General features: G+C 44.7%; 1 protein-coding gene across 1 annotated transcript in view; it reads right to left on the reverse strand.

The window, feature by feature from the left end:
- Window positions 1–13,410, reverse strand: part of TADA1 (transcriptional adaptor 1) — a 16,388-nt gene continuing 2,978 nt past the window's right edge. Inside the window, exons 4-8 of the mRNA XM_071565342.1 lie at window positions 7,146–7,243; window positions 4,467–4,676; window positions 3,342–3,493; window positions 2,269–2,431; window positions 1–472 (exon numbers count right to left, since the gene is read on the reverse strand). Coding sequence (XP_071421443.1) covers window positions 320–472; window positions 2,269–2,431; window positions 3,342–3,493; window positions 4,467–4,676; window positions 7,146–7,243 — 776 coding nt within the window. The 3' untranslated portion in view covers window positions 1–319. The remainder of the gene's footprint in view (window positions 473–2,268; window positions 2,432–3,341; window positions 3,494–4,466; window positions 4,677–7,145; window positions 7,244–13,410) is intronic.

Genomic DNA, 13,410 nt, shown 5'->3' on the forward strand with positions numbered 1-13,410 from the left:
TGCTCACAAAAGAAAACAAATGCACACTTTATTTAAAATCAATTTTTTTCACTCACCATTTTTCCTAAGTACAGTCTTTGCAAACAGATGTCTCACTTTTTTTTCCCAGTTCAGTGGGATTGCTGCAAGTACTCCATGGCATATGACTCTGACGAAGCAGAGAAAGTGTCCCACAATTCAATCATATTTCCATAGGAAGTGCTGACTCATAACTTAACGTCATCCTTGCAATGTGGACCCGGGTTTGTAAGAAGCATTTGGATGACAAGTTCCAGGAACACGGCTGCAGCCACCTAGGGGCTGACACAGTTGCCCAGCTCTAGCAGAGCAGAAGGCCCTCCTTTGCTGCCAGGCGCTGCCGATGGATCTTATCCTGCTGTAGCTCCTCATGGTTTGGATGCCAGAGTTTCATGACAATTCTCTCAATGTTTAGAGCATAGACAGTGTGTGCGGGAATAACTTCTTTGTGCACCTGGAAATACATGTTGGAAAACAAATTTCATGCTTTCATACACATCTTCCTGTGTTGCCCAGGGATTAACCTCCCTCCACCACAGGATGCTCTGAGCACCGGCCCTGCAGCGTGGGAGTGCAGGCTGTCTCACACAGAGAGCTGCTCCCTGCCAGCACCACCACTTACTTGTTACACCACTTTGGAAGGGAATGGCATGCTAAGGAAATCATAGCTTTGATTTTGGGATGATAACCAGCAATTTGTCATCAAATTAGTCATCAAACACATAAAACCAACAATTCTATCTGACTAACACAAGATTCCACAAAGCTTGGTTACAGCTCTGTGGTATGTCTGCACAGCTGTGAGACAAAATCCCGAGGCCTGTTCACAACAGCAGAGATCATCAAGGAGGAATTTCTCACAGCAAATTTTAGGCATCCGAAGTGTCAAAGGGCTCATTCAGTGTCAAAGGGCTCATTCAGGGAATTTTTCTCACCCTACCAAAACAAAGATTTAGGGAGTTGAAGTGCAGTGACTGAGAACAAAGGAGTGGTTGATGGCTCTAGATTCCAACTGAATGGTGGGGCAGACGTGAGAAAATAGATTCAATGCACCTGGGAGGGGGAGAGGTTTTTCCTGTGTGCTGGTTTCATTTCATTTTGGGCAGCTGCTGGGAGAGAGCCACTGTTCTGCTAAGCTGGTGAGAGCTTGTTCTGGCTCAGCTCTTCACCTTCTCCCCCACCCCACACCTCCATCTCTGGGCACCCTGAGCTTCGAGGGAGAGAGAGGAGGGTCACAGCTGCTTCGGGACACACTGCAGACCTTTTTCCTCAGGACCGACTTGACCGCAAGGAGATTTCTGGGAATTACCACCACTCCTCAACTCACAGCGTCTCCTTATTTTGAACGAAGGACAAGGAGAGAGAGAGTCTGCTCTTCTCCCACAGGAAAGGCTGCATCCTGCCCCACATAAGTCCTACACCCCCCCTTATCTCTGCCTCACTGGGAAAAGACTGAGAATTCACCTTGTGGCCAGCCGAGGTGTGACACTGACACTGTCCATCAATACAACTGCATCAGGAGGAACCTACAGGTTTTAGGGGTTGGGTTTTTTTGGTGCCAGGGGAGTAGTTTGCTCTGGTCTGTTCATAGTTATATCTATATCTATATATAGTAGTTAGGAACAGTTATCCATCTTATATACATTTTCTAACTAAAAGTTTAAGGGGTGACGTGGTTATTGAGGAGAAATCCTCTCCTCTGGTTTTGGTAAACATTTTGGTTTTCCCTCAAACTAAGACACAAAGCAATCTGAATGTCCCCAGAGCTGCCAGAGTGGGAGGGAACCACAGGCATAAATCTCCACTGAAGATTCACCCAGTCTACCTTAGATACCTCCCCGTGGTTAGGGTGATCATAGCTAACCCACTGCAGGAGCCTGCTTGCCAAGACCAAATATTCCTCTAAGTAACCAGGTAGAACATAAGGGGTAAGAAGAGACATGCCAGGGAAGTTATTTTGCTGCAGCAGTTCACCCTTCTTGCATAGCTGTCACACAAGGATTTGGTCATTGGCTCTCTGACCAAGGGGAGCAGAACAGGCATTAAACCATGAGCTGACTACATTACTCATCCCCTAACAGCAGGAACAAATCAAAGTCAAAGAGCCGTAAATCTGAGAGGGGAAAGAAGGAAAGCGACTATAGGAGGAGAAATCAACCCCCCCTTCATGCACATAAACCACAACTAAGGCTGGTAGCCATACTCAGGACTGCACTGCCTGTGGCACAAAGGTGAACACGAGCAGCTCACCTGCAAGGCCTCGAAAAGGTCATACATGTTGACTGGCGGGAGGGACGCAGGCAGGGTGTCCCCGGAGCAGGCCAGGAGCAGAGCCGCCTGCTGCTCGGCATCGTCGGGAGGCGGCTGCGGGGCCAGGCTCTGACCCGCCGACGGCGTCCCGCTGCTTGGAGGGCTGGGGGCAGAGCAGGCAGCAAAACATTCCAGTCACCAAATCAGCACCAGCCTTGGGAATTGCACAGCAGGGGCCTGGCCCCAGGGCTTGCTTTTCTGTATCAGCTGACTTAAACCATACATACAATTTTTTCTGCTCTAATAAAAATTTCTTTGAAATTCCAGTTTAATATAAACAGTGCAGACTGATCCTCAACACGCCTCAACCCTACTTAACTCACCTCGATAGTGCAACTTTTGTTATTTACAGCCAATAGTTTTTACCCAGCATAAAAATTATGGCACACACAAGATTAAATTGAAACACTGGCAGTTGTTTGTAGTGCTGTAGTCAAATCTTAAAACACCCACGACCTCCTGTCAACTGCTTGAAGCTGGCACAGACAAACACAATGGCTTTCTCATACACACATGCTGTCAGATCCACAGCACAGGCAGTCTGACCTTGAGACTCTAAACAAAATGACCCTGCAGCTCTGCTAACTGGAAGGTTGTGACAAGGAACCATAAATATATTTGGATGCAAGAATGACAGGATGGTAGTGTACTGCAGGTTCTCACTGACATTTTCATCCTATGGCACAACAGCTGTGTCCCCACAAAGGAACAGTTCTTCTGCCCAGGGGCAGTTTCCCTGAGAGCTGCAGAATTCCTGTGTTACTAAAGTTTCCAAAAAGCAATAATAAATAAACTGATAGACAAGTACAGGTAAACAAGAGAGACTTAACACTGTCCTAAAGTCCACTGCTGAGAAATCTTCATATTCTCCCTACCTGTTTAGCTGTACAGTCCTCCACCTTCCTACTGTGTGAAAGCTGAACAACCACTAACACATCCTACTAAGTAAAAGGAGAAACTGAACCATGGAGTAACTTCAGGACTAGTAAAATCCATTTAAATTAGCTCCTTACCACTCAATTAAATTGTTATAAGCAACAACACTGTTCTTCAGATAGGGTTGAGGGTTGACATTGCTTCCAAAGGCATACTTGAAATGGCCATCCCTCAGACGATAGGCTTTCCGCCTGGATATCACAGATGTCAGAATGTCCTTAAGATGGTTCTACAACAAAGAACAATCTTATTATATGTGCTGATTTATTCACTGATGGCTAGAAGTGCCTCACCAACTGGCAGAAGCAGTGCTGCTACGACCACAAGGACCTGAAGATGGAAGGAAACCGATACCTGGACACGTTATGGTATGTTTGTGGGAGTACTGTAAGCATCAGCCTGTGAACTGTACTTTAATATGTGATGTGCTGCTTCAAATGTCAAAGGGGTTTCTTAAATGCTAGTAAATTCCCAACCTCTGATCCCTTTGATAAAAGGTTAAGATTTCAAAACTGACACTAGATGTTACACTTGTACTGAAACACAGGCCCTAAAACGATGGTGAAAAGCCACACACTCAACTTGTTCAGTTGCCTGAAAAGTGTCAGAGAAGCAACTGTCTGATAAAACAAGCAGACAACTTCTTAACTTGGCCTCACTCCCAGAGGGGGAATTTGGGCTGGCCTCCACATCCCATATGCAGAAAACCATCTGCACATCAATTCTCCAAGTAGTGGCTGTGTCATTCCTGGGATATGTCAAGTGATGCACCACTCATGGTCAAGACCACCAGGCACTTCACCTGCAGGTATCACTTGATCCTACTGCTTCACGTTCAGGCCAGACACTTGTGTTGGCAATGGATTACTTTTTATAGAACTGTTCAAACTGGCATTCCCATCCTGTGCCTGCTTTTAGGTGACAGAAACAGCATTTTCCAAAACAGCTACTTAAGCATGCCTGAAGTTCTTCATGTGCAAGTACTTCAAAATTAACACTCGCAGGCAGAAGTACAAGACTTCTAGGGTATCACAAATCTAGAAGCCTTTTGATACTGAGGCAAACAGGCACTCAGAGAACAATCAGAAAAGCAGGTTTGCTGTCTGCACTGAGCGACCACCCCCCAAACTGCGCACAAAGCCTTTTGCTGTTGGTGTCACGAGACCACCACTGTTGCCCTGCTCTGCCCAGCCCAGCCTCACCTCCACAGCATAAACAACTGCAGTCACTGCCTCCTCCGTGACATTGTCCAGCCCGTGCTCATATGCAGTTACGATCATCCTTCCTTCCAACTGCCCACGTGTTGGAAGCATCATGGTGTGAGAGCACAGCTTCAAATCATCATCCTCCTGAGGATCCTTTGCCACAAACTGCTGGGCTCCTGACAGCGGATTCTGAGGCTGGAACCGGTGCTGTCATGAACACATTAAAGCATAAGATAATATTACTTCAGATCCTTTGGCTCATCAAGGGGATATCCTTTCTCCAGTCAGAAAGAATACACCTATAAAAACATACTGTAGAGTGATACTGCTCTTCAGAATACTCTCCTAACACCCAGTGTTTTGTGACTGAAGAAGTTTCTAAGTCAGTGTTGGTGTCCTTTCATTAAAGAGCCCACAAACTTGTCCAGCAGCACCCCAAACCACCTAAACTTCAGGTATCCACAATATAAAGCAGCAAGAAATTCCAGTGTAAAAATAAGACACAAAGAGTCACCTACTCTGGTCTGGTCTGGTCTGCACCTTCCACCTGCTAGATTCATTTGACTCTCCTGTAAGTCCCAAATGTGGTCAGACACTGTCCTTTTTAACTCCTTTCATGCTATCCAGGCCAGTGACTGGACTGTGACATCTCTCAGACACCTCCTTCCATGCTGAAGAGTTTTCATCTGTTTAGTCATTTCTTGTACAAAAGGGTATATTTTTAAACAATAACTATACAGTTTCCATCAAGATTAAAAACCATGATCCTAAATTTGAGTGATTGATCCTTACATCCTCTAAAGCTTAAAACTTAGCCCAATTACAGTTCTGAATTTCACTGTCTAGTTTCCCTGTGCAATTTCACTACTCTAAGCAGAGCTTTGTTACTGAACAGCCACTGATTCTGAGATAGATTATGACTATTTTTCAGAACTGACTCTGTTATTTAGGGAAAAAGCTCACCACAGAACAGGAATTCCTACCAGAAGGTGGCAACCCCCATTTCCCAGGCCATAGGTATTCCAGCACAAATCCCTTGCTTCATTGTGTCTCAAGCTCTGAGTTCCTGTGGTGGCTCCTTGGTACGCAGATAAAGGGGGAAACAAAGCAGATGGGAATAATTGATCCCTGAGCCCAGATATGTGCTTGGCCCAGCCCTAGACCAAAAGAGAACAAGGCTTTCTACGTACTCCCACAACTCCTGTCCCTCTGTTCTCCAAGCCACAAATTCAGCAGCTCTGCAATGGAGATTGCTGCATGGCTCTTACGGGGCACCAGAACAAACACATACTTTAAATACAAACAATGAATATACAGCAAAATGGATCTCTCACATCTTAGTTTCAGGGGAGAAAGGGGGGCTGCTTTAGTCAAAGGACAGTGTGGCATTTAACTCAGAGTGAAAAACCAATCCACCCACTACTGATGTGAAAGCAGGTTTCCCTCCCCATAATTCTGAAGACTTATGCTTTCATTACAGGAAAGCCACACTGGGAAATAAAGACCTTCAAATTTAAGCAGTTCTCAAGAGGAATGTGGTTGGGAGAGCAGAAGCCAACTGGAATGAACCTGTGGTCATTCATAACTGTTATGCTGCCTAGTGAGGGAAAGATTAGGAAACACCATGAGACTTCTAAGTTCACACTACTTAGGAATTCCACTGGTAACAGACAAACCTGTTCATCATAACAAACTTCATACCATACTTACTGCCAAGCATTCCTAAACATGTGTATAAACACACACTAGAAATCAGATGTATCATAGGGGTATTGAGTAAATAAATTCCAGGACTTCCACTGCATCACAACTTCCTTCTCAAACTGTCATTTACTTGCTCCTGAAAAGTTACAGTGAAGTTTTAAGACAGAAAGCTAACATAGCCTACCATCAGAATTCAGGCCACAGCTGTGAGCACTGCAAAGTATTTCCACAGTTTCTAAATACAATGAGCCTTCACCTGGACTTACATACCTCTGGAACACTAGTCTGAAGCACACACACACAGTCCCTAGAAGGGCAGTATCCACTTGGCTAAGACAAGGTCACCTCTCTCAACATAGGAACAGGAGGTTTCACATACCCACATTTCTCCCCTATTTCCAGCCCCTTCTTTCTTTGCAATGCCATTGGCACACATCCAACTGCAATCCAGCTGAATAAACCAGCAAGAAAAACTTGGAGGTTGGGGTCTTTTTTATTTGGCTAAGTTTTCTGCTTGCCAGAGAACTGAACCAGATTATTATGCTCAGTTTCCTGATAAACCTGGCTCAGTGAGGGACAGACACTCTTCCTTTCAACACACTGCTCATTCCATCTGAACCACCTTATCAAAACCTGTGTGTTGAAGGCAGTGCCCCATCCCAAACCTGTCACACCAGGCCCCCTCCACACTGGTCTGGCAGCACACAAACTGCAGAACAGATGTGTGACAGTACTGGATGAACGTGCAGGGCCTTCACTGCACACTGAACTGGATCTTGCATGTTTCTGAGCCTCTTTTTTCCACCATGAAACAGCTTGACCTTCTACAAACGTTCCACCCAACAAACACCTTACTTCTACCATTTCAGACTGCAGAGTTAATCACAGAATTCTGCCTGACTGCCTGAATAAATAGGAAATCCCTTGTTTTAAGAATTCAGCAGATATGTGAAGAGAACCACAGGCACTTACATCAAACTTTTGGCGAACCGAAGAAATCTTTTTCTTTCCTTTGGGTTTTCCAGGCTTAGTTGCAGAGCCACCTGGCCATGGCAGAGATCCAGCACCTTCTACAAATCGAAAAGAAAAAAACCCACTTGACTCTGAGATTAGCTGAGTTGGTTAAAACTTGGTTGTAATAATGCCAAAGTCATGGGTTCAATCCCCTGTGTGGGCCATTGACTTAAGAGTTGGACTCGATGATCCTTGTGGGTCCCTTCCAACTCAGAAGTCTGGGATTCTGTGATTCTGATTTAGGGCCAGGATGAAACTGCACACACAGGAAAACCCTTAACATTTGGGCTCTAGCTAAGCCTCAAAGCAAAAGCAACAGCCATAGTCCAGAGGAAGGTCTTCTGGGGGGGAAAACACTTTTGGCAGCTCTTTTTGTTTTCAGTCCCCTGCTAGCTCTGACTCACTCACAACCCATAACTTCAGTAGAAATACTGTCCACACATCACACAAAACCCATGTCAGAAGGAGAGAGATAAGCACAACGCCCAAAGGAAAGCCAAAATGAAGGAATAAGCCATTTGTTCCATCAGGAAGATAATAAAAGCTTGCCAGGAGGTGGGTTCACGTCAGATGCTAACCATCTGGATTGAGCTGTCCAGCTCCCCAGTTCTCCATCTGCTTCAGCAAGCTTTCTGATGGCCCCTCATTAAATACCACAGCTGACTGTTGTTACACTGCGGGGAAGAACTGCATGGGCCACTGAACTCAGGAGCAAGATGACATCAATGGGACCAGTGAGCTTATGACTGAACTAAACTGGCAAAGAACTGAACAAGAGATTACTGTTTAGTACAATAAATAAACTACAATTGGTCCCATCACCTTAAAGGAACTGCTCAAAAGTCCACTGTATGCTGTCTGACAGCTCCACCTGCAGTACACGCCAAACCACATCCTGACAATCAAACCGCTCTTGGAAAGCCTAACAAATTTCCTGCTGACTGCATCTGGGATCATTTAGTTCCTTCAGGAATGCTGGGGCTTAAGACAGCACTGCACCGGATGTATGTGCACTTGCTAACAGCGAACAAGTGCAACTCAAGAGACTGGACAGCCCTCTGGTGGCTATAGAGGAAGTGTCTGCTCTGCCTCCAGTATCCTCCTCCCTTGGTCCTGCCCCTCAAGCAAGCACCCTTTCCCTCTGAAGCAGAGCATGCCCTGTGCTGAGTCCAGGTAGCCTGGACAACTCTGCTCTTCAGTGGTTCAGTCCCCTCCAAAGCAGAGGCTGGAGCTCTGCTGTCAGGTGATGCTGACAGTTCTGGTTCTCTCCTACTACCATGGGCTGCCATGGCTCACACCAACCTGAGGGATCACCCCCAGCTCTCCCAAGTATGTTTAATTTGCTGTAATCAGGAATTAACTATGCTTAATTTGCTGCAATCAGGAATTCATAAATACAGCCATACTATAGCCTTGTTTATAGGGACTGAGGCTGGCTGCAAGTCCATGGCCATGGGGAGCTTCCCAGATGCATGGCTGGAGCATGAGCACAGCGTCCTCTACCATGAAAAAGAAGATTTCTAACACATGACTTTAAGGAACTGGCTAAACTAGAGGATTCAGGTGAGGTTTTTGAATGGTTAGCTACTAAAAGGATTAGAAACAACCTACACACACACAGATGGCACATTCTCCCTATATATAAAGAAGTTTACCAAGAAGTTTAGCTATGCCCTATTAGAGAGGTGAAATCCAATAGCCTACAAACAACTTGTTGTCAAAATCTGCTGGTTAATTATAAGAAATTAAGAGATAATAAATAAAACCTCTCCAAAAGTCATAAAGATGGTGTCACTACTCATTACTACATCACAGAAGAGGCCCTAATGAGGGGACAAGTTAAGCACCATGGACAATCATCTCAAGGATCACACTTGCCTGTCATCAAGATCTCAGGCCTTAAATCTTACAGTTTATCAAAATAATGCTATTTCTCTCAGAAGATGTTTTGCTCTTTACAAGTGAGCCCTTTCTTTCTCCTCTTCTCCTCCATAGCAGCTCAGACCCCTTCTAGCCACGAAGGATCAGGTGCTTTAAGGACAGACACAGAAATTACCTGTCCCATTCCAGAGCTTTCAATAAAAGCACACCTCTAGCTCACAATGTCACCCCAACCCAGACCCTTCCTCCTTGCCAAAAGTCTCACACTTCACAGGATCACTTGTAACAGTATCCTCTGTGTGACCAGAGAAGGCACAAGGGATGGTGACTGAAATAACAAACACCCTTTTATCTGTCAATGCATTGCACGTTAATAGGTTACAGCCACGTCTGAACTTCTAACATACCTTTAAAAAAAATACAGTAGCTTCTAAACTAAATGGCAAGTAAATTTTAGGTTTAGGCAGCAGATCTGAAAGATGCAACTTAATTGAAACTCAACCTGCATATTTAACAAGAACTTAGCCAGGCTAAGCTTAGAACAATGAGGAGGTGAGACACAATCTCCTATTTCCCACTATAATGAGCCCAGAGCAGAATTTTTTTGGCTTCTTTTCCAGGTTTTCATATTACCAAGCCAGACTTGCACTAGATGAAGAAAGCAAAATTTCCCTGCAGCATTCTAAGAAAACCAGAACTTGCCTTCCTGGCCACAAATGACAGGTTGGGTTGGCTCAGGCGTGAAACTTCAGAGATGTCAGCAGCTTTTATTTAACCTCCTTAGCAAAGGAATCAGACCTTAGCAAGCCACAGCAATGGCTGCTGCTCTTGCCTTCAAAGATCAGCAACAGATAAAAAGGTGTTTGTAAGAGCTGCCTTGTCTGCACAGCACCATCATGATAGCAAACAGTGTGTCAGGTTCTCCCGATGTGCTGCACCAGCATGAGAAAAGGACAAAGATACAGAGAAAGTCATTGCAAAGAAAAGCAGCCAGGCCCAGGAAACATCCATTTTCCACTCTTATTCATTTGTTCTTCAGTTGTGGTGGTGGGGTTGGTGAGTCTGTTTTAATCTTGTAGAGACAAAGGTGTGATAAGATATTCCATGGATATTTGGTCAGATATTCTGCTGACCCTCCTCTGCCAACAACTCACACTTCCATTTTCTTCCTTTTCCTTCCTTCTGAGCTCTCTGGACAGAGGTAGAAACACAAGGAACCCGATTGCATCTCACAGCTGGAAGCCCTTCAAGCAAAGCCTGTAGGCAAACCTGATATAATAAAATGGTCCTGTTATTCCAGCATGAGTTCAAATTCACTGAACCATTTTTAGTTGGCTCCTGATTAGTAGTCCTTAAGTCCTTACATCAGTAACTCAAGCACTTGCAATTGGCTCAGTTTTATTGTTAACATTTAGCTAAGAAAGGAAGTCACAGTTCAAGCAAGATACACATTAACTCAAAAACCTTTGCTAACCTGAGTGCTTGCAACTGTCCAAAAGACAAGATAAGCTTAGCGAGCAAGTACATGCCATGTCAAGAAAAGATTTAAACTGGAATTCCTCTTGGTGGAATTTTTGGGGAAGAAAAGTGCCAGTGTGCTGATTCAGGTTGGGATAAAAATCTTTTCCACAGTAGCTTGTATGGGGCTGTGTTTTGGATTTGTGCTGAGAACAGTGTTGATAACACAGGGATGTTTTGTTACTGCTGCGCAGGACTTGCCCAGAGCCAAGGCCTTTTGTGCCGCTCACACCACCCCACCAGCAAGGGGGCTGAGGGTGCACAGAAAGTTGGGAGGGGACACAGCCAGGAGTATTCCACTCCTATGGCATCATGCTCAGCATATAAAGCTTGTGGAAGTGGAAGGAAGGGGGGAGATTTTCACTGTGATGGCTTTGTCTTCCCAAGTCCCCGTTAGGTGTGACAGAGCCCTGCTCCCTTGCAGATGGCTGAACACTTGCCTGCCCATGGAAAATGCTGAATAAATTTTGCTTGGCTGGCACGTGCAGGCTTTGTTTTACTTATTACATTCTCTTTATCTCAACTCACAAGTTCTCACCTTTACCCTTCCAATTTTCTCTCCCATCCCACCAGTAGGAGTGAGTGGCTCTGTGAGGCTGAGTTGCCAGCTGAGGTTATACCATGACACCCAGACATAAAAGTTTAGAAAAGCACGTCAGAAAATATTGGTAAGAGAAGAATACCAAACCCAAAAATTCTTATAATGGGGAGTGTGCCACACCCCCCAGGGTGGTATAACCAATTAAAATCACCATTAAGGCACTGTAGTTTTTTGAATAGCACATTTCTGGGAAATTCTTCTCTTCAGGCACTTTCACAGCTTCCCACTTACGTTACAGCTTGGTGCCACTCCACTATTTATGGTTGTCTTCATAAACGTGGCTGCCAGAGGGAACATCACTCATTTTTCAAAAGGGCAGAGGAGTCAGATTTAGCATTGCTCAGGATCCTGCTGTGGCTCACTGGGAACTCATCAGGAATTTAAGCAATTGGTCATCCTTCACTTCAGAATAGATAATGCACTTCCTCTCCACCATTAAACACAAAACATCTCATGCCACACAGGCTGTGGAACTGGGATTTGAAGTTTGCATGACCACCAGCCAAAGGAGATGAGAGGGGAAAATGCAAAGCACTCTCAAAAAGGGTCACATTCACCAAGGGCTCCCCTAAACCCCAGGTGGATCCACTAGAACTACAGGCAGCAAAATTGGCATCAGATGGGTTTGCTTGCATGGTTCAAACATACATTATTATCACTCCCTTAAAAATACCTTCCCCAAGGTATTGTATTCTAAATGCCACAATATCAAGTACATTTTTAACACTGACCACACAATTATTTTTCTAATACAAAATGTCTTTGTAAGGATGGTTCTTTCCCCTCATCTCTCTCATGTGAAGGTGGAAAGTACATGCATCAGCAACCCTTGTGATGGCACGTCAAACGCTTCTTTAAAGCTACTTGTTTCCATGAATCATGAAGTAAACACCTTGCACCCGAAAGACAGTGGTGGAGACAAAAACCTGTAAGCTTTCCATTCTCATATGGACAAATAAAAGAGAAGAAAAAGCAAACAAACCACAGCACAAAAGTAGCAGGTGTCAGACTGGCATCTAGAGGAAAAGAAATCTAGATATTAACACCACTTGTACTGCATTTTCCTGGACTTTCATGTACAATCCACTACAATCCACACAGGCAAGGAAAGTTTGCCTGTTATCAGATCTACCAGTCAGTGGCCCAGAAAGAGGTATCTCAGTACAGATTAGGTCCCAAATATTTGGGAGACTACACTGATCTGAGAGCAAAACAGAGGCTCTAGAAGGGACCAGCAGTACGTACTGTTTGCTTCAGAGCACTAAACCACGTCTTTAAAAACATACACAAACTATTAAACTGACTTATTTCAAGGCAGCTTATGCCATCTGTGGACACAGAGGCAGCAAAGCCTGCCTGAAAGCCCTGGAAGTGACCAGACCTCAGGAAGGATCCTGGCCAGCTGGGACACTTCTAAATGCTGACCCCAGCCTGCTGAACCACTACAGAGAGGATTCTTCAAGGGCTTGTGAAGAGAGAAAGCTATTGTGGGACAAGAGGAAAAGACCTCACAAGGACTTGAAATTTAAAAAGCTCTAGCAGGAAATAATGAGCATATGGAAGGCACCTGTGGAGCAGCACCCTGCTCTCTGCTGGGACTCCTGCTTTTAACACATTCCTGAACAGCCTTGAAAAAGAAGACACCTGGGAGGCTTCAGTGACAAATGCTGACCAAAGAGCTGCAGAAGAGCTGCCATGACTAAGTGACTGGATAAAGAGACAAATGACTTTCACTATAGTTAAGCACAGAGTGTGCACATAGGAATAAACAATTCCAACCTCAGTCACATGGCAATGGGCTCTAACTTGACCACTTCCACTCAGAAACAAGACCTCTGAGCTATAATCTCTACCCCAACACTCACAGCAGCTCTGCATTGACATCAGAGAACACAAGCACTCTCTCCCTCCTCCTCCTCCTCATTTAGACTCAGCTACTTCAATCATTGTCCTTGTGCTTAAGGAAGGAGCAGCAAGATTTAGATATAAGCCTCAAGATTTACTTCAGTGCAGACCCCTAAAGCGAACAACTTTGGGACTGACAAAGCATTCACAAAGTTCAATCAAGAACAAAGCAAGTTTGAGGTGAGGGAGATCAGTATTTCATTAGCAGAGCTGGTGTAGTTAAGGACCAGCTGTGGATATCCATAAGTTTTTCAGTTTTTTTTTTCCTCTAGCTACGAAAGGTATTGTATCAACAGGTAGTCTCTCTTCTCAAAAAAC

The sequence above is a fragment of the Pithys albifrons genome, chromosome 10 (assembly GCF_047495875.1).
Source record: "Pithys albifrons albifrons isolate INPA30051 chromosome 10, PitAlb_v1, whole genome shotgun sequence".
NCBI classification, from domain to species: Eukaryota; Metazoa; Chordata; class Aves; order Passeriformes; family Thamnophilidae; genus Pithys; species Pithys albifrons.